Below are 25,369 nucleotides of genomic sequence, written 5' to 3'. Positions count from 1 at the left end.
ACTGCCTTTCGAAGGGTTAATTTTTCATTCAAGCGAAAGTATTTCTGTGTTGAATGGCTCTACAGGAACGTTCTAGGAATTAAATTAAATCTGGTAGATAAAACTTATTTCGGGGGTGGCCAAACTTTTTGGCATCACGGGAGACTAATTGTTCAAATGTTAGTATGCGGTCTACCAACGTTGACTGTTTAAAAAAGTCATTAGGAAATGAATGTAGTACTAGATCAATCCTAACACGTATACTCGCGCATGGTGTCACAGATTGTGCGTTTCTCTGTAATTTTGAAGTTTTTTTCAAAACAAAAAGAGATAAAACTAAGTGAAAGAAACTTCAAAAAATATTTTTTCTTCAGCTTCATTCAGTTTCAATAGTCATTTAATTCAGCCTCTTCAAAACAAAATTATTGATTCTCGATCTGTGAGAATTTATTTTCCTTAAAAATACAGCCGGGAAGATCATTATATTCCTCAATTACCTAGAGGTAAAGGGTCACTCATTAGCGACTTGACAGATTTGTATCTTCGTGTGAACGAACTCTTAGAAAAGATTAATGATATATCAATATCAGGCCGGTAGGCTGTGCATAGTTTAATGACAAAATTTGATTCTACATTTGTTATGTTGGATGTTCCCGTACCAACAAGAAGTCGCCTCGCACGAAGCAACGAAAATATTGCAGCCGCAAATGAATCCATCCGAAATGACCCAAATCAGTCAATTGCACGACGTTCTCAAGAATCGGGTATCTTCCAAACCTCATTGCGACGTATTTTGCGAAAAGATCTTGTGTTACATCCTTACAAGATCAAATTTATTCAAGAACTAAAGCCACTTGACCATATGAAGCGCCGAATCTTTCCCGATTGGGCTCTGGCGAATCTTGAAGAAAATGATGATTTTCATTACAAAATCATGTTCTGCGATGAGGCTCATTTCTGGCTTTGTCAACAAGAAAAATATGCGTTATTGGTCAGATGCAAACCCACCCCATTGCATCCGCAAAAAAAAACTTTTTTGTGTGGTCGATGAGAACGACTGTCGTGTTACCGTCAGTGGAGAACGCTATCGCGACGTTTTTGGCTAGAATTGGAAGATCTTAACATCAATGATATGCGGTTTCGACGAGACAGTGTCACTTGCTACAAAGCGTTCGTTACAATGGATTTATTGAAAAGGTGAATGTGTTATTTCGAGAAATGGACCTGTCTATAGGCCGCCTCACTCATGTGATTTGACGCCATTAGATTTCATTCTATGGGGCTATGTCGAGTCACTGGTCTATGCCAACAAGCCAGCAACTGTAGGAGAGCTGAGAGACAATATCCATCGCGAAATGCGCAGCATTCCGGTCGAGTAGTGGAAAAATAGGTCCAACTGACCGATCGCTGTAAACGAACCCGTGGTGGTCATATGACCGAAATCGAATATCATATCAAAATGTGAGAGTTGAACTGAAACCGGAAGAAATTTGAACCCAATGTTTAAAAAACAAAACTGTGTTTTATAGCGGAAATATTGGCCTCTATTATGTAACATTTTTGTCTGCAAAATCTCACGTTTGACATGTTCTTGACATGTTTCTAAATAGAGAAAAGTTAGCAGAGCATGTAAATTGCGATAATTTATGCATAAAAATGTTACGTATTTATGTTATGCTGTGTTTATGTTAAAAATGTTACAAAATTTTAGTCAAAGCATGTAATGTAGGAAATTATTTTGGTTTTCATTAAAAATTATTTTTGGAAAAAATTTCATTGAAAAAAAATATTTGGAAAATTAAAAATCATTTTTCTCGAAATATATGCTTTTAAAATTCTGAAAAAAATAGATATAAATAGTCCAAAACAATTTCAGGGGGGTCTTCGTAGCCACTTGGTTACGCGTTCGCTTACCAAGCGATCGATCGTGAGTTCAAACTCAGGGCCCTCAATTGACCATCTTTGTGTTGTTATAGAATAACTACGTCCACGCAATCATCATCAGCGATGGAAATCGATCCACGGTGGAACAAAGATCGATTCATCCATACAACTGCTCTGCTCTGCAAGAAACATCGGGCTGCTGTTCTATAAATAACCCAACAATGATCAATATCAACTGTCTCCGCTGTCCGGTCTGCTGAACAATGGAAGAACAGAAAGAATACCTTTACGCCTAAATGGCTACTACTGTGTAAATTATCATAATGTAATGGAACAGAAAAATTAACGCCTAAATGGCTACTACTAACTACTGTGTAATTTACAATTTATAGAAACATAAACATATGTACATGTACACGATTAAAACCCGGCTCTGTTACAGCTAAAATGCTAATGAGCCTAATAAATAAATAAATGAAAAAAAAAGTCCTCAAAGTTTCCAACAAGTTTTCCATACATCGGACGATGGGCACATTTACATGGAAAAAGTTTTTCGAACAACAACTTTTTTCTTGTTTTTCTTTGAAAAAATGGTATTAATTCATCACATTTTTTATATATGAGTTATCGCATTTTAAATGCTCTGCTAATTTTTCTTTATTTAGAAACATGTCAAGAACACGTCAAACGTGAGAATTTACACACAAAAATGTTACGAGCAAAACACTATTTTTTTCAGGAGTCATACAAAAGTCATACAAAAATGACTTATATTCCAAAAACTATAAAAGATAGAAAGTTAATGTCTTCGACAAAAGTTTATATTTTAACAAGATCTACAACTTTGACGAATACACTATATCGCTATCTTAACTTTAAACAAAATTAGGATAAGTTGTATATTTTTCAAAGGAAACATGAAAAAGTTGTTGTTCGAAAAACTTTTTCCCTGTAAAAGTGCCCATCTTCCGATGTATGGACGACTTATTGGAAATGTTAAGGGCTATTAATATTTATATTTTTGAATTTAAAAAAAAAAACGTTTTTTAAGAAAAATGAATTTCAATTTTTTAAATAATTTTTTTGTCAGCGAAATTTACATGGGGAGAAAGTGAATATAAAATTCGTATTTACCCAATACAATGAAAGAACACTTCTGGCAGCATTTCTGGCATTGATTTAGCGGAGATTGCTTCTACTAGTTTAGGGTGTCCTTTTTACCGTAATTTTATTTATGATTTTTTCTTTTATTAACAAGTAACAAACTCCGAACAATTCAATAGTGTCGACCATTTCTTCCTAATCGTACCCAAAATATTTCGAATCCTGAATCTGTTTCTTTTTCTCTATCTTCCCTTTCGCAGCATCTCGGATGGGCTCGTCGCACGTGGCGCCCCAGGTATGCAGGCCACACTTCCACGGTCCACTGTCCTGGCTGAGCGATCCCGCGAAACCGATGGCGTCCAGCAGTGCATGGGGAAGCCCGTTCGCATGTCCCCAAGACCCTCAGGACAAGCTCAGTCATGCGACCGGAATGGTGGGCCAGGGAGCCGGCCAGAGCAGCAGTAGTCAGCATCTGTTCTCCTTCCCGCCGACTCCACCGAAGGATTCTACGCCTGATTCAGTACAAACAGCACCCGCCGAGTATCAAGCCACGATCAATGCCTTCATGCACCAGGCTCAGGTCACATCCAGTAGTATCGCCCAGCAGGCAGCCGCTGCGGCTGTTCATGACAGCTGTGCGCTAGATGTGAAGCCCTGTTTGACGGGGAGCTCGCTAGGGCTGGGACTGGGCGGAGGAATTGGAAGTTGTGGCGGCGGCAGCAGTAGTAGTAACGGAGGACTAGGTGGTGGTGGAGGAGGAGGTGGTGGGGGAGGAAGTTCCGGTGGAGGTAGCAGTGGACAAAACCAGCCAAAGCAACGGGAAGGTACGACCCTGAATGCTACCAGTGCTAGTGGTGGTAGTAGTAACCAAACTCATAGTGGTTCCAATAGTGCTCTGTTCGATACCTCCGGACATGGATTATACGCCGGTGGATACGATACGGTCGGCTATGGCTATCATCACCAGCAAAGTGGTTCGTTTCAACCAAACTCACGACCTTCGGTTATGAATAGTCCCCACATGAAACCGCAGCGGGCGAAAGCGCGAACGAGTGCCGGTAAGATATGGACACGGTGTGATGTAATCTTTATATTTCATAATTTTCGTTGATTTTGGCTTTATGTTGAAAAACCCTGCTTTTTTGGTTAGTAATTCGTAAAATGTTCTGCATCAAACGGCCAACAGGCCTCTCCGAGGCCAACGCTCAGAGCATCCTACTGCACATCTGTACAGAAACGTGAATCCACACAATGTTGCAAAAAAATGCACTCGATAACCTAAATTTCACAGCTTAGTTTGTCGACTTAGACAGTCGATTTGCATAGTGCACACCAACCGCCAGCATAATCGGTGCCTCGGCTCATCGACATCGTTCCCGCACCGGCGCTCAGTGGAAATAATTCGCGGTCTATTTTCTCCCCTGGGCTCGCTCCTCGCTCCGGTCTAGCCAACCTAGCCAACCGTGTGTGCAGATGCGAGGCAATTGAAAACAATTATTATTTGCAATAATAATTACCAATAAACTGCCATTGAATATCTAATAGCCCCGCGGCTGTGTGTGCGAAAAAGAAGCGTTATTACTTCTAATTGTTCACAAATTGGAACAACACTGGGCTGACCTTGGGCGCAGTTGAGGTTTGAGTGCTCGCGCCGCGAAAATGTGGTGTCAATCGGCAGCAAACACTGCTGCGGGGGTGTGCGATTTCTTGCCCAACTGCACAGAATGCATCCCTCGAAGCCATCCGAGACCTACCCGGTGGGAATCGATGCGAAGGGTTCTATCGCACAACGGCCGGCTGTTTGCCGGTGTTTACGTAAGCGCTATCGGCTCGAGTCTTTTTTTACATGAAACCTTCGGAATGCATAATGAAACTCGCTCATATTCCGTTTTATTGTTTAATTTTTCACGTCAATTTTTGCCGCACCTTTGACGCGCTCTATGCATTAGAAGTGGGGCGTTATAATAGCAAAAAAAAAAAAAACACAGAATAATATCAAGCGTGTACGCTTCGCCAATTTTTTGCACCTTCTTGCTGCCAACAGAGCAGCGGTCGCCGCTGCCACCTAATGCTGGAACGCAATCATAAAACAATAAACAACGATTCGCCAGCAGCGTGTTGCCGCGCTATGGATGATGATATATTTCCTGGTTGTGTAATTTCCACGTTCTGCTGCTCTGAACAATGCCCGAGTTCTGGGGCCGCTCGTAATCGAATCGAACGTCACACCGGGGCTAAGCTACGGAGTTGGGATGTCCATTAGGTTGTACTGTACCAGAAAAAAAAACAAATTCTTAACAAAATTATGTAATATGCGGATAAATAATTCTCGGTTTGCTTCGTAATAACAGTAATCGATGCTCTTATTTGTGAATACTATACCACAAATAAAGATATCATTCACTATATTGAAGCTTGATTCGTTTAAAGTATGAAGGAAGTGATATTTTTTCTGCCGCGTTCCCAGTGGTCGGTTCTGAAATGTTTTGTCAGTAAATTGTTGGTAAAGTTTGTCGTTTAATCCTAAAACAATTTTAATAAAGTAAGCTGAAAAAAAATGGTGGGTTATATCTATGATATAATTGCATGGTTGACGTGGGACTACCTTAGCTCAGCAATCATTTGTTTGTATTCATTAAATTTTTGATGGAATGAAACAATTCCTGAATTCAATTGAATTCAATATATTTGCTTTGTGGGTAAAAACATTGTAGAATGCAATGTAAGGTCAATTAATTCATTGTGATAATGTTCTTCGTTACAAGTAAATTTAATGACAGTCCTTTTACGTTTGGTATGATGTCTAGGACAAAATATGTGAACGGAACAATTATCAAACGATTATTCTATTTTACGTTTACTTCTGAAGTTTGCATCTCTCAAATGTACATACTTCTCGAACCGCGAATTTGCTTGATTTGATGGATTTCAGGCACTCAGTTTCGTTTTTGACATGTAGTCTAACGCATATTGTTTAATCAAAAGGCGTTATCGCAGCAAATGGATAGCAACATTTTTCCTAATAATCAAATGGTATGCGTAGACATTCAGTGAGCAGAAGAAATGAAGGCATATCCTTCAATGCAATCTAGAATAACCGAGCCAAAGCGTTGTGTTCGTACCCGCTTTTGTAATCCGTGTTAGGAAAACACTTCTCGGAGTGCAAGAAAAATGCGGGTGCAGAAGTACCCCCGGCTTGCATGAATCAACTTGTTGGAGAAACTTTATAATTTTCGGATGGTTCCCAAAGCGAAACTCGTGGAATGTGATGGAGTTTGCTTGAAGCTACAAATTTATTTGAATTAATTATAATTCACAAAAATATATATTAAGTCCACCTCCAATTATGATTCCTTCAACAAATAGTTTAAATAACTATTAACAATATTGTTTTGTGAACAGGCCTGTAGGCCGTTACTCTACGTTACATGTTTGAAGATGATTTGGGGTTACCAGCAATTCAACACAACTTCTACTTTTTATACTACAGAGGCTTTAAACTTGAAAGTTCATTCGTCTCTAGTGTCTATACGATTTTCCCAGGTTCCTTAGTTTAGGAGACCGTGTTAAGGAAACATATTCTAGTTTGCACAAAGGTAAACGAGTACAAAAGTACTGGCAGTTTGCATTTATTTGCAGAGCCGATTTTCCCAGGCATCTTGGTATTGAAGTCTGTGTTAGGCAAAAACCATTTCAGTCGGAACAAAAATACCCCCGACTTTCATGTATTTGCAATGCCGATCTCTCCAACGCTCCTTGATTTTGAAGTCTGTGTTAAGGAACACATTGTGGGGAGAGAAAAAATCCCCATACTTTCATGTTTTTGATTTTGCTGATTTCCCCAAGGCTGCTTGGTTTTAATGGCTGTGTTAGGGAAACTGTAGATCGGGCCAATTAAAATGAAACCGTTAGGGCGTTTAGATAACACTTAATATTTTACAGTTATTCAATCATTTATCTAATGAAAAATAGCATTTTGTTAATTGCGATAGAATCGTAGAACTATTCCCTATCAATTAATGGGAACATCTTTCCGATCCAGTAAGAAATGTTCGAGTTATAAACATTCGGAATCTTTCATTTTTCCCTGCATGTTCTGTGTTTAGGTTTTCATTTTACCCTCCATATACTCCGGTTAGACGTAGTCCCACGTCATAAGAGAATTGATTTTGAACAGTCACATCGAAAATCCGAAGTTTCCATAAACTGAAACCTATTGTTCACATGAAACATCGCACACGTCCTAGAAAACATACGATCCATAGCAACATTGGGTGTTGTTGAAGACAATGAGACCAAACCAAAAACTTCCGGGTGGAGATGTTGCCAAAAAAAAACAAGTCCAACAAAAGTTACATCCGGAGGATCCGTCTGCGATTAGGTTATCATCATTTTGTGCCAGCAAGTAACCAAGCCAAATGCGCAAACAAAGATCTAACGAGATGCCGAGGTTTTATATTTTCTGAAAGACGAAACGTACGTGAAGATGGACTTAAGATGCTTTCGTATTTTGTTTTTGTTAAAATTGCTAGCAAACTTTGGATCGAAACAAACAAGTTCCTCGGAAACAAACAAGTTCCTCGGTTACTGTGTGAACTGTGTGCAACTGTGTGCATTGTGTGCAACTTTGTTTCTAATATCCCCTACTAAACACAGAAACACAATTTAAAGGAAAATACATTGTGTTGTGTTACCCAAACTAAAGTATCGAGCTGCATTAGTTGAAAAATAAATCGTTATTTCTCAAAAGATTCTACTGCCCTTTTACACACATACAAACTTTAATATAAAAAAAATATAATAAAATATATAATATAATAAAAAAAACAGATTTTTCTGTTTCGGAATTAGTACCCTGAATGTGTTGCTTCTGTGCATCTTTTTGAAACTGGTCTTTATACAGCCATTACATGCTAAACCGATATAGTGGTTCTCGGATTTTCGTCAAAAGTGGTAGTTTTGTTCTTTATCGCAAATTATGAGCCCCGTGTTTTTAAATTTTTTTGTTAGGGTGACCATTTCCATTTTAGGCTGGTCCAAAAAACCATTTCGCATTTTTGCCAAAAATGCCTTTTTTCAAAAATTCATAACTTTTGAACTACAAGACCGATTCAGATGATCGATATATCAAATTAAAGCCAATGAGCTAGTCTTGTTTGAAAAAATATTACACTCTGAATAAAAATGGATTTTGTTTTCGTAATTATTGATTGTATTTGTTTTTTATAGCTTACATCGTTTCCGGACCAAGGGCGCCATATTTTTTAATTTTTTTTTCCTGAAGGCTGAGGTTTTTTCACATAATATATCCGAATACCAGAGAGGTGTTATTTTTCGTTTTCAAGTTATGATTTTTCAAAGTTAACATGTTTTCAGTTTTCGTTCAACATTTCTATGCGACTAGACGGGATGTATGTGTTTATAATCCGATTAATTGGCAAATGTGTTGTTTTTTCGAAAAAGCTAGTAGGTAGTAGCTAGTAGGCTTTAATTTAATATGTCGATCATCTGAATCGGCCCAGTAGTTCAAAAGTAATAAATTTTTGAAGAAAGTCATTTTTGGGAAAAAAGGTGAAAATGATTTTTTGGACCATCGGGTAACTTTGAAAAATCATAACTAAATTCGAGATATGTTATGTGAAAAATCCTCAGCTTTCCAGAAAAAATATAAAAAACTATAGCGCCTTTGGTCCCGAGACTATGAAAACAATAAAAAAAAACGAATACAATCAATAATAACGAGAGCAGAATTCATTTGACAGGTACAGTTTTTTCTCAAAAAGGTTTTAATTTGATATGTCGATCATCTGAATCGGTCTGGTAGTTCAAAAGTTATGAATTTTTCAAAAAAGTCAATTTTGGCAAAAATGCGAAAAAATAGTTTTTTGGACCACCCTAAAATGGAAATGGTCACCCTAACAAAAAAAATTAAAAAATACGGGTCTCATAATTTGCGATAAAGAACAAAACTACCACTTTTGACGATAATCTGAGAACCACTATATCGGTTTGGCATGGAATGGCTGTATACGGCGGCTCGACTGCGACTTCCATTTTCAAACAACCCTATGGCTCGATGAGTGGCACCAGGCTGGAGTCCAACTCGAATTATGAAAACATATCCCACAAATTATCCTTTTATCGATGGATATGACCATTCGAAAAAAAACCGCCATCTTATCAGCAGGCAGTCATCGTTCGGTTTCGGGCGCCCTCTGATTATCCCGCGGACGCTCATGGGCACACATTTTGGCGATCCTGCCAGGAGTGAGGATTAAACGGGACAATCGGAGACCGCCTATATTTTGAGAGGTGATCCTTCAGACGCTCTGCGTGAGAGTTGGGTGTGACAAAAGTTGCAGTGATTCACACTGTGTGTATTTGTTTTTCTTCATTAAAGTTTGTGTTCAATGAACCTTTTAGAGGAATAACACGAAATTGCGAGCACTGGAATTCCCCCGCTGCGACGAAGTCATGAATGGTCAGCCCGGAACTCGTTAACGGAAGACTCCAAATAGCAGAACTGCCTTACCATGGGAGGCATGAAGATTGTCAGTAAGTAAATAATACATTTGAAAAAGTATAAACAACAGGCAGAAATACAAATGTTGCATGTTAAACTGCATGCTGAGGGAAATAATTAGTAAATGTAACGATTTTTTTTGACGTAGGATTACGGCTTTCGGGAACATATTGGGGTACAAATTGAAAATCGAATATCGATCGCATCGTGAAAAATGTCCAATTTCAAACACGTATTGCTCAGTCATTTCATGACGGATTGATGAGATTTTTACATCAAAACATTGCGGCACTCTATAACGATTTTTCACCTTGAATAAAAATATATATATCATGTAATTAACTATCGAACAATTGAAAAATCTCAACCCCTATCCAAACGGTACTGATTGGTCGAAATTGACGTCATTTCTTTTTCGCCTGCTTCGCTTCTTTCGTTCCCCGATAAGTCAAATATTTGCATGGCGAGCGAGTGGGGGGCGCCTATTTCTCACATACCAACTGATATAAAAGGACGGTAGCATTTTTGGATTTATCATTCTCGTTCAACGCTCAGATCGGCATACATCTGGGCTTCTAGTGTGCAGTGCTCTACAAATCAACCAACACCATACGGTGCGGCAAAGGAGAGGAAGCCATCGGCAACCAACGATGGATGCGGTCAGGCAAAGGGAGCAAAGAAGAGGAAGCAGCGGAGAGCATCGAATTAAATCTAGTATGCATTGCTGGTGCGCTCCTCTTCACATCAACAATTGGATGCGGCAAATGAGGCAGAGGAGCGAAGTGCATTGCATCGCATCGTATCACACCCGCTATCCGTCGTTTAGCTCGTCGTGGTGGTGACAATCAAACCCTCGCAAATCGACGCACAGAAGCCGATGGCGCCAAAGTCAAGGAAAGCATCAGCGATTCCGTAAAAGCTACCGCTCCCAAAACTAAACTGCTACATCCGACTGAAACGCAGCAGATTCCGCACAACCCATTAAACCATTCCAGTCCTTCTCAGGACTATCAATTTGTCTTGAAACAAAAGAGTTTATTTTACTGTTTTCCACTTACCACAAAAACTATATAAAACCGATCAAAAATACTGTTTATTGTTACATTTTCTACTAACAACTAACATGGAAGGTATCACGTCAAAAACATACGTTTCATCAACCACCTTTTACTGGATTTGGCAAAAGAAGCGAAGGACATATGCATGCATGTATATAACGGAACGCTCCAGTCATACACAGCCCGTTAGGGACGAATGACCTTTGGGTTAAAGTCCCTTCAAAAACAAGAACGAACGATACACAGCCCGTATCAGACAAATGCATGAAGGAATTCTATAAAATAATATTTTTGCGGTGCCTTTGCGCCATCTACACGGGCGAGTAGCACCATAGTAGCAAAAAATGTCGAAGTTCGTGACATCTGGTAACAATATTTTTCTTCTTTTGAATTATAGAGATTTTAAACTTTACGTTCATTCGTCTCTAGCCCTGAGAAGGGCCCTTGCGAAGAAAACTAGTTCATACTCTTTCTCGACCTACCTTTAGAAAGACATTTTCATTGTCGCTCAGCACTCCTCAGCAAAGGAGTCTGCTTTCGGCGGCACCAAGCGACGCCATGAGCAATATTCATTTAGGGAGGCAGATTAATCTCCCATCGAACTAGCAGGCCCAAAGGCAGTTTTGAATTGATAAAATTTAAATGTATTTATTTTTTTTTATTTTGATTTTTGACGGCTCTTTTCAGAGCCACAAAATCATTATCAAAGAGTTTAACAATATACAGGTAAACTTCGATATAACGTACATTTCACTTTCAAAATTGTACGTTGTATCGAATTGTACGTTATATCGAAGCATAATAAAGTACCCACAAACGTAGTCTATAATACATTATTGTGTTGCTGTTTTAGTAAAGTTAATGAATAACTTCAAACAGAAGACGAAGCCAGCCTTTCTCATGATGTTTCCCTTCGTAGTGTTGATTAAATCTTGATTCATTTAGAATCCGGAATCACAAAATCAGCTGTATTTCGGGATTGATTGAAGGTACACAACTGTTTTAGCATCACAATACATATAATTCATTGTTCTATCAGGAAAAAAAAAATGATTTTTTTTTCCTTTACACTTTGGAAATGTGTACGTTATATCGAAGTAAAATGTACGTTATATCGAGTGACGTTATATCGAGGGTACGTTATAACGAGGGTATGTTATATCGAAGTTTCCCTGTAGTTTCTCAAACGTATCCAAAATCAGCATGTGGCAGATAGCCTAACGTAATCCTACGTCAACTATGCGGTCGTGTCTCAGACACAACCCTCCTGTGACTTTTTCACGATGCGATCGATATTTGATTTTCAATTTTTACCCCAATATGTTCCCGAAAGACGTAATCCTACGTCAAAACTGGGCAAGGTTCTTTTTCATGCTATCCAATGAGTCGAAATTGACGCGCTCAAGAAAAGTGGCCTGAACAATTGATAACCGGAAAATGTAATATCTGGTGAGAACGACGGGTGAAATAGCACATCACAGGCAAACCTAACATTTTCTGCCAGAGTGTCAAAGAGAATGAAGATTGACATTGTCCTGGTGGAATACCACGTCTATTATATTAGCTAATTCTGTTAGTTTGTTCAGGATCGCCGACTTTAATTTCGTTTAGTTACAAGCAGTACTTGTTAGAATTTATCGAAGCTTTGTAGAAGCACATAAAACGGAATTCCTTTCCAATCTCACCAGACACAAGATGCAATAGTATGGAACCGATATATTCAGCTCTATTCTGTATTCCGACGGATTTCCAATTCGAAATCGTTGTTTCGTTCGGGCTATAATTTCGCTTCACCTATTTCGAACATTTTGCCCCTTTAATGTTCTAAGAGAAACATATCGAACGAAATGCAAAATCAACTCGTACGGAATTCAGAATGGAATTTAATCAAGTCGTTCGAAATATTTCGAATCGATCGAAATACAGAATAGGGGCGATTGTAGCGTTCTACGTAACCAGGTGATTTGTTGTTCATTTTCTTATTGTCTATTGTCTGTTATTGATAAATACGGAATACTCGTAAGGGGCGGCAAGATTGAAATTTGATTAAAATGGAGAGCTGATTTCATTCATTTTTGATTCTAGATATTAATGTTTTTCCAAAAATATTCATTTTATATGTCCACGTGGACATTATCTAAACCCCCTCCTCCCTCACCGTGGACAAGCGTGGACTTTTTCGAACCCCCTATCCCCCCTAAAGTTGTCCACGTGGTATGTGGACAGCCCCTTATTAATAATACGGGAAGGTGTTAATGATGAAATGGAAAATCACACTAAACACAAAACAAGTGACGGAGGCCAAAATGGCGTACAAACGAAAAGTGTTACCTACATAATATTCGGTAATCGAACTTCGATTCCTCTATAAATACACTCATTACTGTCACAATCTCTTTACACTCCATTACACGGTGAAAGAAAAATCTATTTTCCTGATCGATTTTCATCGGTACGTACCAATACAACAAGGACATGAATTTATCTGTTTTCAAACGTGTTGTCATCATACGAGTATGATGAACAATAACACAAGAGCCTCGGCAGGTGTGCAGCTTTTCATCAACTGTTCAGTTCCCGGTGCTCCATTCGTAGGTGGAAAAGCAGACTCCCCTTTTCACGTCGCCGTCTCTGTCGTCTTGTTTAGCAGTTGGTTTGCAAATTCAACTGGCTCACCAATACACCCTAACAAAAGCTAATGCATAAGTAATGAGAATGAATAGCCCGATGGAATAGGTGGGCTGGGGAGACAGTGAAAGCGGGAGCGCAGAAAAAAACGACCGAAACTAAGATGCGATCGGAGGAAGCTAACCTACACAGAACTTCTTTGCGGTGTGCACCAATCGTTGCCCATTTGGTGGGTGGTTTCGCGAACCGTCCACAATTGGCCCCGACTGACTGCGGGAGTTTCGTTCCTTCGCAGGGAAATTAGATCGACCGTTGAATGGGCTTCAGCGGCTGCACTGACAGCGGCTGCGGTTGGAGCGCCGCTGCACGGTAATGTAAATTATTTTTGCTTTCAACATACATACTTTGCATATGTAGGAAACACTTCCACAGCGATTGAGGGTGGAACCGTGTAGACGGTTGGTGTTGGATCATGGTACACGATTGTATGCATTGTGCCGGCAGGAATGATCGGAAGATTCCCCATAGGGTGCTTCAGTGCCGGCTGGGGTCTCGAAAACTTCAGCAGTTGGTATGGTGGTACGGCCCTACGCGTACATACTGTACATATGCATCGAGTCCGGGTCGGTACGGAGGGTACCATTTGCCATACCAATGTGAGAGTGTGAGACGTTAAGTCATGTTTATAGTCGATGGGTGTTCATTTGTTACTTGCAAAATGGATGTGATTTTATAATTTCGCCCTTCTTTTCTCTACCGATCGTTATGGGCCGGAGCGGATGTTGACTGGACTGCCGCTGCTGCTGTAAATGTATGCCTCGGATGATGAAGTTTAATGGCTACACACACTCTATTTGCGGCAAAACTAGGTTCAAGCTTCAGCTTCGTAAAAATCTGATTCAAATTTAGAACTAGAACTTAGAGCGAATTTTGAGGGAAATGAACGTTTTTTCGAAGGTTAATCGTGGAGATAGCTTTTTATGAGCCAATCGAAAAGAAATTGACTCGAAAGTACACCCACAGTTAATTTTTAGCACATGTTATGGCATCCCGATTTATTACATTAAATGAGCTGAAAAATAACAGAAAATGTTCTACTCCCCAATACATGTATATCATTTGTATAATATAGTATGTATGCTAGAGCCAATATGAGCGAGCGAAACAGGAGACACATTTAAATGAAAGCACATGAAAGCTTTTCGTATAGTTTACCAAATACACTGCCCAGACAGAGAAAGATATACAGGTAAACCTTTTTTTTGTGCGGGGGATAGGGAGCGCACAAAAAAGTCGCATGAAAAAAATCGTGCAAAACTTCACCAGCAGCTTTAAAAAAACGTGTTCGGTACACATTTTGGAAAAAAAACAGGAAGTGGGTTATATCTATGGTATAACCGCAAGGGTGACGTAGGACTATCGTTGATTTAGAGATCATTTGTTTGAAGATGAATCTGAATTCATTCTGAATGAATGAATATTTGGAGAACTTCGAAAACGAGAGCGTTACTTTGGAGGCACAAGATTTTATGCATCCAATATTGGATACGGAAATATCCTACCGATGGGGAAGAATAATCTTCAGAAGCTATCCTGTTAATTGCGATTGATTGAAAAATCACATTGATTGAAACATAGTTGGTCACAGTGTTACATGGATAGAAAACATTCAAATAAACTCTTTCACATGAATGTATTTTTAAATTCCTAGAGGAACTGGCAGATTATTTTTCGGATCTTTCTCGATGCTGAACGGCATCCAACGGAAAGAATTCCGTGCGTGTATGTGTATGTGTAGCGGCTGCTTCGATGGTCACCTTCTCTTCTCCTGAAGGATCGGCTTCTCTGTGCTCCCTCACAGTTTCAAACAAACTGCTTGCGTTTCAGGGTAGATCTCGATCCTTCGCCGTCCAGCATCCTCAGCAACGATGTTGTCTTGTCGATGTCCTCACGAAAAATGAATGCGTCTCACCACCAGAGTATCGCTTAAGTATGCTTTTTGTGCGTGATTGAATCGAGAGAAGGCGTGGTTTACGATGGCAATTTGGAAGGCAAACTAGAGGGGAATGAACTCTCTGAGCTCGGAACTTTTGGCGACTGAGCAATAATCGATTGCGGGCGCATACAATATTGGATACGGAAATATCCTACTGATGGGGAAGAATAATCTTCAGAAGCTATCCTGTTAATTGCGATTGATTGAAAAATCACAAAACCAAATGTATTTGGTCACAGTGTTACATGGATAGAAAACATTAAAATAAACTCTTTCACATGAATGTAATTTTAAACTCCCAGAGGAACTGGAAGATTATTTTCAGTAACGATTAGATATTTCCACATTTTCCTCGATACTGGAAGCCCACCAGTGGTTTATGCTAACTCGATAACCATCTGTTAATAGCACTTGATTGAAACATATTTGGTCATAGTGTTACAGGGATAGAAAACATTCAAATATACTCTTCCACATGAATGTATTTTCAAATTCCCAGAGGAACTGGCAGATTATTTTCCGGATCTTTATCGATGCCGAATGGCATCCAAACGGAAAGAATTCCGCGCGTGTATGTGTGTGTGTGTAGCGGCTGCTTCGAGATCTTCCCGGGGAACCGTTTGTGGCATCACTCTCCTCCTGACGGATTCCCTTCTGGCCTAAGGTGCACAAACAGGCTCTTGGTGACACCGTTCATCCGCGCTTTCATGATAAATGAAGAGCTTCACCACAACAGCGACAACATGCTCCAATCGCTATTCAATTAGAACTGAGTGGATTTCCGAGCGGCGCTCGCTTATATACCGATTGGTGATTTCAATAGCCTGTTTTGGAAGCAATTTTAAGACTATTGAAACAAGTTTTTGGATCAGAAAGTAACAAGTATAGAACGCGTAGACATTTTATCTTTCGAATGAAGTGTTTATCATACCATTTCGTTCAGTTGTTTAGGAGCTATTAACACTCAAAATCTCGGTCTCCGGCGTAACGCTTTCGTTTTCGAAACTTTGATTTTACACCCCGGTATAGAAATGAAAGACGTAGTCCTACGTCAAAACTTTTTTTGTGCGGTAGATAGGGACCGCATAAAAAAAGTTTCCCCCAAGAAAATAACCCAAATCCACGCCGTTCAATTTCCTTTTGTTTCCCTGTTTTGCGATGGGACACTTTGCCTTTTCGGTTGCGCGTGGCTGTTTTGTGCTTTTAGTTGCATGTCGAAACGTGGTGCTGTTAGAAATCATGTCATGCAAAAACTTAAAAAAACTTAGAGCATTTGTTAAGAGGAGGGGAATGATTTTAGAAGTGGATAATTGAGATGCCAATATGCTTTTTTCGCACTGAAATGCGAAACCATCGAAAAAAACTAAATGACGATAACTTCGTCAAATATGCTTCTTTTCATACACCGCACAAAAAAACCGCACAAGAACAGAAAATCGCACAAAAAAAAACCGCACAAAAATAGGTTTTACCGTATTCTCGTTCATGTTCTTTTTTATCCTCTTAGAAAACACTTTCCAACTTCATTTTATGATGAGGTGTAATGTTATCACGCTTCAATATAACGGCGCTGGCAGCTATATGGATAGCGTGGTCGTGTGAAATAGCTTTGCATTCCAGCCGGCCTCGGTTCGATCCCCATTTACGTCTATGGACTTTTTTATGGCACAATCCCAAATGAAATGAGAAAAGAAAACAGAAAGAGATGTCTGCTCGCATACATTCAAACCATTTATAAGCTTCTAAAACAGCTCATTATTTGCGCATTTGACCCTCCAGCACACGAAATGACATCATTTCTGCCAAATATGAAATGTTTTCAGCTAACGTGTAGTTCTTGTCTACATTTATTTTTCGCAATGATTATATTTATTCTAAGGCAAATGTTGGGTCGCCTCGGTTTTTAATGCTCGTTAGATGGGTGTGATATTCCATAAAATACCGATAAATCTTCTATGTGAAACGCCTAACAAGCGCAACATATCTATATTTATTGACGTATCAATCAGAACTCCCCTTGTTTACATACCTAATCAGAGCTACACTCTGATTCAAGATACCACATCCTTCCCCGACTGGAACATTAATAAGAATAGAATGTAATCTAATCTAATAGATGCAGACTTTCGAAGGAGTATTTTCGATTCCTGTATTCTTGTTATTTAAGTTATCTTTCATATCATCAAAGTAAATTTATTCTGTTGGTGGATATGCCTCATCCTCCGGAACCACTAAAAATGATAAATAAATGAAGTATATCTGGTGCGTGATATTAGACAAAAAATTATCGATATTTGTTATCATTCGTCCTATTGATTTTTTGAGTACATGTTTCATCAGTGGCAGCAGCTTTTCAGCTTCCTGCATCTTCATTATCACTTGAAGAATGTGTATCGAGATGTATCGATCATTTTGTTGTATTATTGATCACTAACCTCAATAAATATTTAGAAACCTTTATTTTAGTTTTCCGGTAAAATTTTGCCTACTGAACTTAATTTCAAAGTTCTTCATCAAATAGATTATACCGGTTCATGCAGTGATTTGTTCCATCAGTTCCACCAATTCCTACTTTCCTACCAATTTGAAAAATTGACTGTCATTTTGCTTATGCTCTGCATACTCTGCATACTGCATGCTTCCATTTTCTGTTTTAAATGTGTCCAGCGGTTCAAATTCATTCATTCATTCATTCAAATTCATGTCATACAAATGAAATATAAAGGGCCTGGCCGGGCAAGGAAGTAAAAAGTGTCCCCAAATCAAATCACCAGCTGTGTGGCAAAAATTGTATAGGATATTAAATAAGAAATTTTGACGGTTTATTTGAACCCCTATGTGGTTTAACATAGGATTATCAAAAAAAATAAGAAGATAAAAATCTTACTACGGTGTATCAAGAAAAATTATCGAAAAAAAAAAATTCATCAAAAATTTAAGTACTAAAAAAAGATTTCAGTACTACACTAATTCATATTTAAATGTGTTCCTACGGAAGTAAGTAAGAACATAGTGGTCACCCTAAGAAATATGCCCATTTCCAGCGTCCACATACCGCTTCAATTCCCGTTTCTCGAAGAATATTACAATTCAACTCAGTGTTGTTCAGGATATCAAACGGCTTTTACTATAAAAAATCAAAATAGTACACTTTTCATCATTTGGAAAAAAGGCGAAAAATCGAACTTTTTTTTGCTTGGAGGTAAAGTGGTCACCTAATGGGGGCAAAGTGGTCATTCGAACATATCAAGCTAAATGGAATAGATTTATGCGTTTTTTTCGATCAAATTTGTTCGAATCATAATTTTATATTAGGTACATGTATGAAATAAGCTTGGCCTATTCATCTAGAGTCTCAATTTAAATTGTCTCATGCATACAAAAACGTATTAAGAAACACATAGCGTTCCGCATAATGAGGCTTGATTTAGTTGGAGTGGCATATATATCCAGGGTCGAAGCCACAGAAGGATTTTCTTCAAGAGCAGAATGTGATGCGGTATATCAGCTTTAGTAAACAGAACATTGTAAGTCGTTATTCACCTATGACCACTTTGATTTTTTTGAGATTTTTTTTTATTGTATAGGATACTAAATAAAACATTTTGGCAGTAGTATCATATAGTCGAGTACTTATATGGTACGCTATAGGATCTATGGTGAAAAATGCACCTTTTTGTTTTTTTTTCACGCCATTCTCAACAGCTTTGAGACAAAAATATTTAAAAAAATACTGCAGTACATCTTACTATGGTGTATCGATAAATATCTTCAAACTATTTTTCATCAAAAAATCTAATAAAAAAAAATTGAAATACGAAGTACAAAAAAAAATTTATATATTTTCTGGCATTTTGAAATTTTGAAAAAAATATAACTTTGAGACCCACTTCTGCTCTAATTTTCATTCAAATGCGTTCGTATGTGTCTTTTTTTCTACATGAGGTGTAATTTTTCCTTAATTTTCCCACATTTCGAGACACAAAAAAAATTCTTCATCGTCTGCATTATTATTTTTATTTTCTTGAAATCGATCATTTTATTTTTTTTAAGTGTTCTTCTCATTAATCCGAATGATCTTTCCACAAGGACTTTATTTTTTCTCACAGAGCTCTATCGTACTCCTGACTCTTATGAATTTGGTAAACCATCTAAATCCAATGTAAAGATAATCTAATATATTTTAAGATACGAGAAAAAAATCTTTGTACAGCACAAATATACCGACAAAATTTGGACATATGAAAAACTAAATTTAAAAAATATCAGAGCAGTAATGGGTCTCTAAATTCAAAATAAATTAAAAATGCCCAAAGGCCAAAAAAATAATTTTGCTTTCCGCGCAATCCTTTTAAAAATTCAAGAAGAAATTACGCTGCATGTGGAAAAAACAACACATACGAACGCATTTAAATAAAAATTAAAATAAAATTGGATCTCATATTTTTTTTCCAAAATTTCGAAATGCCTGAAAGTATATATAATTTTATTTGTACCGCGAAAAACACTCCTAAAATTCTGACAAAAACACATATACCTAAAATAAATAGACATAGGAAAAAATTTTAATACAAACTAGAGCAGTACTGAATATCAAAATGAAAAATAAATAAAATTTTATTTAAAATTAGAATAAAAATTCATTTAATTTTTTTTAAGTGTTTGATTTTCTGATGAACAAATTGTATGAAAATATTGATCGTGAGATGTACTTTCAATATGTCTTCATATTTTTGTCTCAAAGCTATTGAGAATGGCGTGAAAAAAATGAAAAGGTGCATTTTTCACCATAGATTTTTCACTACAATGCAAACATGTTGTTTGTTGCACTTTCCCCACAGCGCAAGCAGCGAGTAAAAACTAAAAAACATACCTTCTATATTCACTAAATTGTTCACTTGTTTTACTATCTTCGCTGTTTGTGTCATTACCAAGAAAGGAACTAAATACGTTTCCTATTTAATGGTATATAGTACAAGATTTATCGTAAACGATTTTGCTTAATATATATATTTGAAATCCCATAATGTCTCATTAGAATGACCTCCTATGTAGAAATCAAAAACGTAGTCCTACATCAAAAAATACAAAAAGTTAATGGATCTGGGCCTTGGGGTACGGGTGGAATCTTGACATAGGACTCTGATTATGTGTAGTAAAGGCATTCGAATTGACTTTTTTATTGTTCAAAATCTGTAATTTTTCTCTTTTGATGCATCAAATGGAAGCCATGACAAAACCGTTTACTGTATGAACTTGTATCCTTCAAACGGGCAAACGATGATAGGGTGATAGAATCCGGAACCACATTCTGTTCAAAAATGTACACAAAAATACCATTAAAGCCATTACTACACTTTCCTTCAGTTTCTTCAATTATGCAGAAGAAGACAAGGAGTCATTATTTATCATCAAATCTAAATAGTTAAGATCTATATAAATATAAGTCTATGTCAAATAACTACAGAAATATATTATAAATAAAAATGGCATTTTCTCCTTCGTTGTCACGTTGTCCGGAACAACGTTTGTATGGGATTGCAATAACTTTTTAGCCAGGTGATGTATATTGAGTATCCTACGGCCTACGGAAAGTTCGTGTAGCTGCTGTAGTGAACTGATCTCATTGGGTGCTAAGCAGTCTTCAGAATGCAACCCGGTGCTGATGTGTAACAAGATTTTTTTACCCAGTTGAGCTCCCACTCCTTGTGTACACATGCGTTTTGGCGAATGAGCACGCTCCGAAACACAAATAAAATGTTTTGTTATCAGCGCCGTTTTTGCGCCCAGTTTAACGCCGAGTTTTACGCTGAATTTTGCGCCATGCTAGCGCCGTATTTCTATACTGCGCGCTTGAAGCTGGATGGCTCTCTCTGTTGAGATAGTTTTCTTAATACAAGCGTACACAGTTCGCATGGAGGCGCGCTGTTGTTTTAATACTTTGTTTAGAGCAAGCGAAGACAAATCGGGCGCTAGAATTTGATGTGTGTTTGTGTGTGTGCGTGTGTGTGTTGAATGAGACGTGTGAGATGTGCGGAAGTGAGAAGAGATGTTTAGCATCTGGATTCTGTGTCGAGTACATTTTGCGCTGTCGTGTTTATGAATTTTGTGCACTTCGCACCAAGAGAAATACGGGTTGGATTTGAACGCGTGCTGATGAAAATTAAACTCCAGCGCGGCGCTGCGTTTGTTTTCAGAAGACTGGTGCTAAGTTATGCTTATGTATAGGAAAGGAAAAGGAGAATGGGCATGTGTATTCTAGGAAGTGAAGCTTTTCTGAAGGGTTTCTTAGGAATGCATATATGGGAACCATAATATTAAGATCGTGACTACTACAGCTATCATAATCTGATATGTGTGAGTATTCGAACTTTTGAACTCTTAACGAACGAATTCAATGAACTTTGGGGATAAAAAACCATCTTCCAAGATCATCCCTCCATTAATTCTGCCAACTTATGAATGCCTGTTTGTCCTACAAATGGAGAATAACAGGTGATACCCATCGACTCACCGAACTAACGCCGAATTGCAAACAAAAAGATTGTTCGTTGCGTCCGGGAGGAAAGCGAGTGGTTAGTGCAATCGAAAAAACATACCCATTTTAATACTCAAATTGTTTAATGTTGACGTAGGACTACGTCTTTCATTTCTGTACCGGGTGTAAGTTCAATGTTTCGAAAACGAGAGAGTGACGCTGGACTGCAAGGTTTTGAACGTTAATACCTCTTTACTGGCTGCATGGAGTGGTATAATAATCACTTCTTTCGAAAGATAAATTGTCATCGAGTTATATGATTGTCACTTATTGGTCCAAAAAATCGTTTCAATAGCTTAAAAATTACTTTGAAAGCAATCTATTGAAGTCTTAACAATCTAGCTCATTGATTATGATTGGTTATCGCAATGTGTTCCCGAACACGAACGCAAAATCTAGGCACCTGAAGAAACCATAGCCATTGCGAATACATGCAAGTTGTGATTTCTTTTGCTCACTTGCATTAGTGTTTGGGAAACCATAGCGGACACATGCAAGGCGTGAGTACTTTTACACGCATCAGTTTCTGTTCTGCTTTCGCATGGAACAGTCATGAAAAATAGCCACATCACGATAAAAACGAAATGAATGTTATGCAAGGTTATATAGACTCTATTTCGTTTTCACCGTGAAATGGCGCCCTCAGTTTCTATCCTGCGCATGGAGTGATCATGAAAAACCTCGTGTTATTCTCACGAAAACAAAAATGAATCACATATCAAACATCTTCAGTTGCTTTTACAAGGCCACTCAAATTTCATCGGTTCGTTTCGGGACCACCAACAAGTTCGAAAGAGTTGAATTTTATGTTAATAACAATTCCATACTTATACTCATAAAAACTGAAAGTAACCTGTTGCTCGCTACTTTGCCCAGCTAGCTCACCTGTTCTTTTCTCAGGGTCGGCTTCCGATCTCGGGAGGACTCACACAAAGACGAACGAATTTCGAAAGAACCGATTAAACACCACCGAAGTAGAAAGGACTGATGAGATGAATAATAAATGGAATTTAATGAAGATATATTTTTTTATTAATTTATCTGGTTAGTAAGCCCAATGTGCTCCTTCGTCGTCGGTAGTTGGGAGGGGGAGGAAGGAGTGGCGTACCTTATAACGTTCTCGTTGGTGGCAGGCGAAATGTTGATCTCGGTTCGTCCAGTACCTGTCCAGGCCGTTCTTCCCTAGGTCCAGGTGCCTCATGTTGGAAAATTCCATGATTCAGCCAAACTCCACAATGGCTGTATTTGGGTCGGATATCCTGACGATGTGGTTTCCACACTTTCTAGGCCATTAGCAGTAGGTCCAGAACAAGTGTGGCCAGAGATTAAATTCCGGGGTCACACCTGAGAGCAGCGGAGTGTGTACCGGAACGTTCCTAGAGTGCAAGACTATCAGCGGATGTCTTCCTGTTGTACTCCTTTTTTACCACACCACTATTCACTTGCTTCTAATTTTTCTCAAACTTTTCCGTCTATTTCGCTCTCTATCTCTGGTATTAATGGTCGAGCCCATCCTTTTTGCTTTCCTTCAAACCTCCTTTCTCTCCCCTTACCATTTTCTCCCTCCTCCCCCTTTCTATTCCTTCCTTCCTTCCTGTTACGGTCACTGTCACTAGTGACAGTGACAGCTTGGCGGGAATTATAATCTCGCCCAGGCGTTACGCCGTCCTTGTGACACAGTGGGCTTACCATAGTGGGGTTAGTAATACAATTTCAATTTCAATTTAATTCTAACTACAATAATAATAAACACCAGTCCAAAAACAGATTTTATACAAAAAAAAACAAAATCCACCACGGTGACGCCTAAGTGTTCCGTATTTCAACGGTAACAAAGAACACACTAACAAGAAAAAATTTCAGCAATCTTTTAAAATATTCATTCATTCATTAATTAAGAATTGATTCAGATGCAATTTCAAATAAATGATTACCGAGCCAACGATAGTCCTACGTCTACCTTGCGGTAATATCACAGATATAACCACAGATTTTTTCTATATTTTTCGTTCGTATTCCATGCTACAAATAGCTGGATAAATTACCTGTCTAATGGTATATAACACAACATATGTCGTAATAACGATTTTGAGTAATATGCGGTTGAAATCTCTTAATAAATCGTTACTTTTTTTTCGGATAGTGACCCCCCTAAAGGGTGTGTCACATCAAATTGCATCACGGAAAAAACGCTGTAGAAATTTAATTTTCAGGAATTATATCTTCAGCTTTCGCTTATAATCAGATAAGAGTGTATAGATCACGTTGGTCATGCTTCACTGTCAATTTTTCGTAAATTTGGAAAAATGTCGTCGTACGAAAAAGAGCGTCGTGAATTAATCCTGTGCACTCATTTCTAGAATCCGGAGTTGTCACATCGGGACATCGGTAAGATGCTGGGAATCGTCCAATCCACGGTCAGCAGAGTACTAAAACGATACTTCGAGAACCTAACCATCGACCGGAAGGTGAAGAAAGGCAAAAATGGATGCTCCGTCAGTGAAAAAGATCACAAGCGCGTAGTTAAGCAGTTTAGACGTGATCCGAGAAGTTCGGTCCGGGATGTCTCTAATAAGCTGAATTTGTCAAGTTCATTCGTCCAGCGGACCAAGCAGCGGGAGGGCCTGCGTACATACAAGGTTCAGAAGGCTCCTAACCGCGACGAAAGGCAAAACATGGTGGGGAAGACGCGAGCCCGGAAGCTGTACACCGAAATGCTGACGAAGCCGCATTGCCTGGTAATGGACGACGAAACCTACGTCAAAGCGGACTTTCGTCAGCTGCCGGGCCTGTTGTTCTTCTCCGCAGAGGACAAATTCAGCGTTCCGGAGGAGATTCGCAAGCAGAAACTATCCAAGTTTGCCAATAAGTACATGGTGTGGCAAGCGATCTGCTCTTGCGGAAAGCGAAGCGCTCCCTTCGTGATGACCGGCACGGTAAACGGGCAGGTTTACCATAAGGAGTGCCTACAGAAGCGCTTACTACCACTATTGAAGCATCACGAGGGCCCGACCATCTTCTGGCCGGATCTCGCTTCGTGCCACTATTCAAAGGACGTGTTGGAGTGGTACGAAGCCAACGGGGTCACCTTCGTGCCAAAGGAAATGAACCCGCCCAACGCGCCGGAGCATCGCCCTATAGAGAAATATTGGGCGATTATGAAGCAGGCCCTCCGGAAGAACCCAAAAGTTGTCAAATCGGAGGCGGACTTCAAGAGAAAATGGATTTCTGTTAAAAAAAACTACAACCTGACGTTGTACAGAACCTTATGAACGGGGTAAAGAGGAAGGTGCGAGCATACGGGCTTGGGCTCGAAGTATGAATAAAAAGAAAATGCTAAAAGTTGTTTAATAGTTTTTATTTTACTGTCTAAAATTTTCAAAAGGATCGGTCTACTGGGCGAATCTCTACGGCGTTTTTTCCGTGATGCAATTTGATGTGACACACCCTTTATATAGAAATCAAAGACATAGTCCTATGTGAAAATAGCGTCAGAGTTGAATTATTCATTAATCAAGGGTCTATATTTGACAACACTAGGTTCCGGTATAAATAAAATGAAATACAATGAAATTTCTGCATAATAATGATAGAGAGCATCGTATTTCACTCTCAGATAGCACTGGCGGAAAACTCTAATTTTGACTAGGTCAACCACT

General features: G+C 38.7%; 1 protein-coding gene across 3 annotated transcripts in view; it reads left to right on the top strand.

Annotated features, from left to right (window-relative positions):
* LOC129764227 (GATA-binding factor C) overlaps positions 1–25,369 on the top strand; it is a 482,359-nt gene that overhangs the window by 259,398 nt on the left and 197,592 nt on the right. The window contains exon 3 of one of the 3 annotated variants that reach the window (XM_055763118.1): positions 3,228–3,791. In XM_055763118.1, coding sequence (XP_055619093.1) covers positions 3,228–3,791 — 564 coding nt within the window. Of the gene's footprint in view, positions 1–3,227; positions 4,026–25,369 lie in introns of all 3 variants that reach the window. The other 2 variants (XM_055763109.1, XM_055763098.1) reach the window with 2 other exon arrangements.

This window comes from Toxorhynchites rutilus, chromosome 1, assembly GCF_029784135.1.
Source record: "Toxorhynchites rutilus septentrionalis strain SRP chromosome 1, ASM2978413v1, whole genome shotgun sequence".
In the NCBI taxonomy this organism is placed as follows: domain Eukaryota; kingdom Metazoa; phylum Arthropoda; class Insecta; order Diptera; family Culicidae; genus Toxorhynchites; species Toxorhynchites rutilus.
The sequence above is the reverse complement of the archived record's forward strand: the minus strand, read 5'-3'. Positions and strand labels throughout refer to the sequence as shown.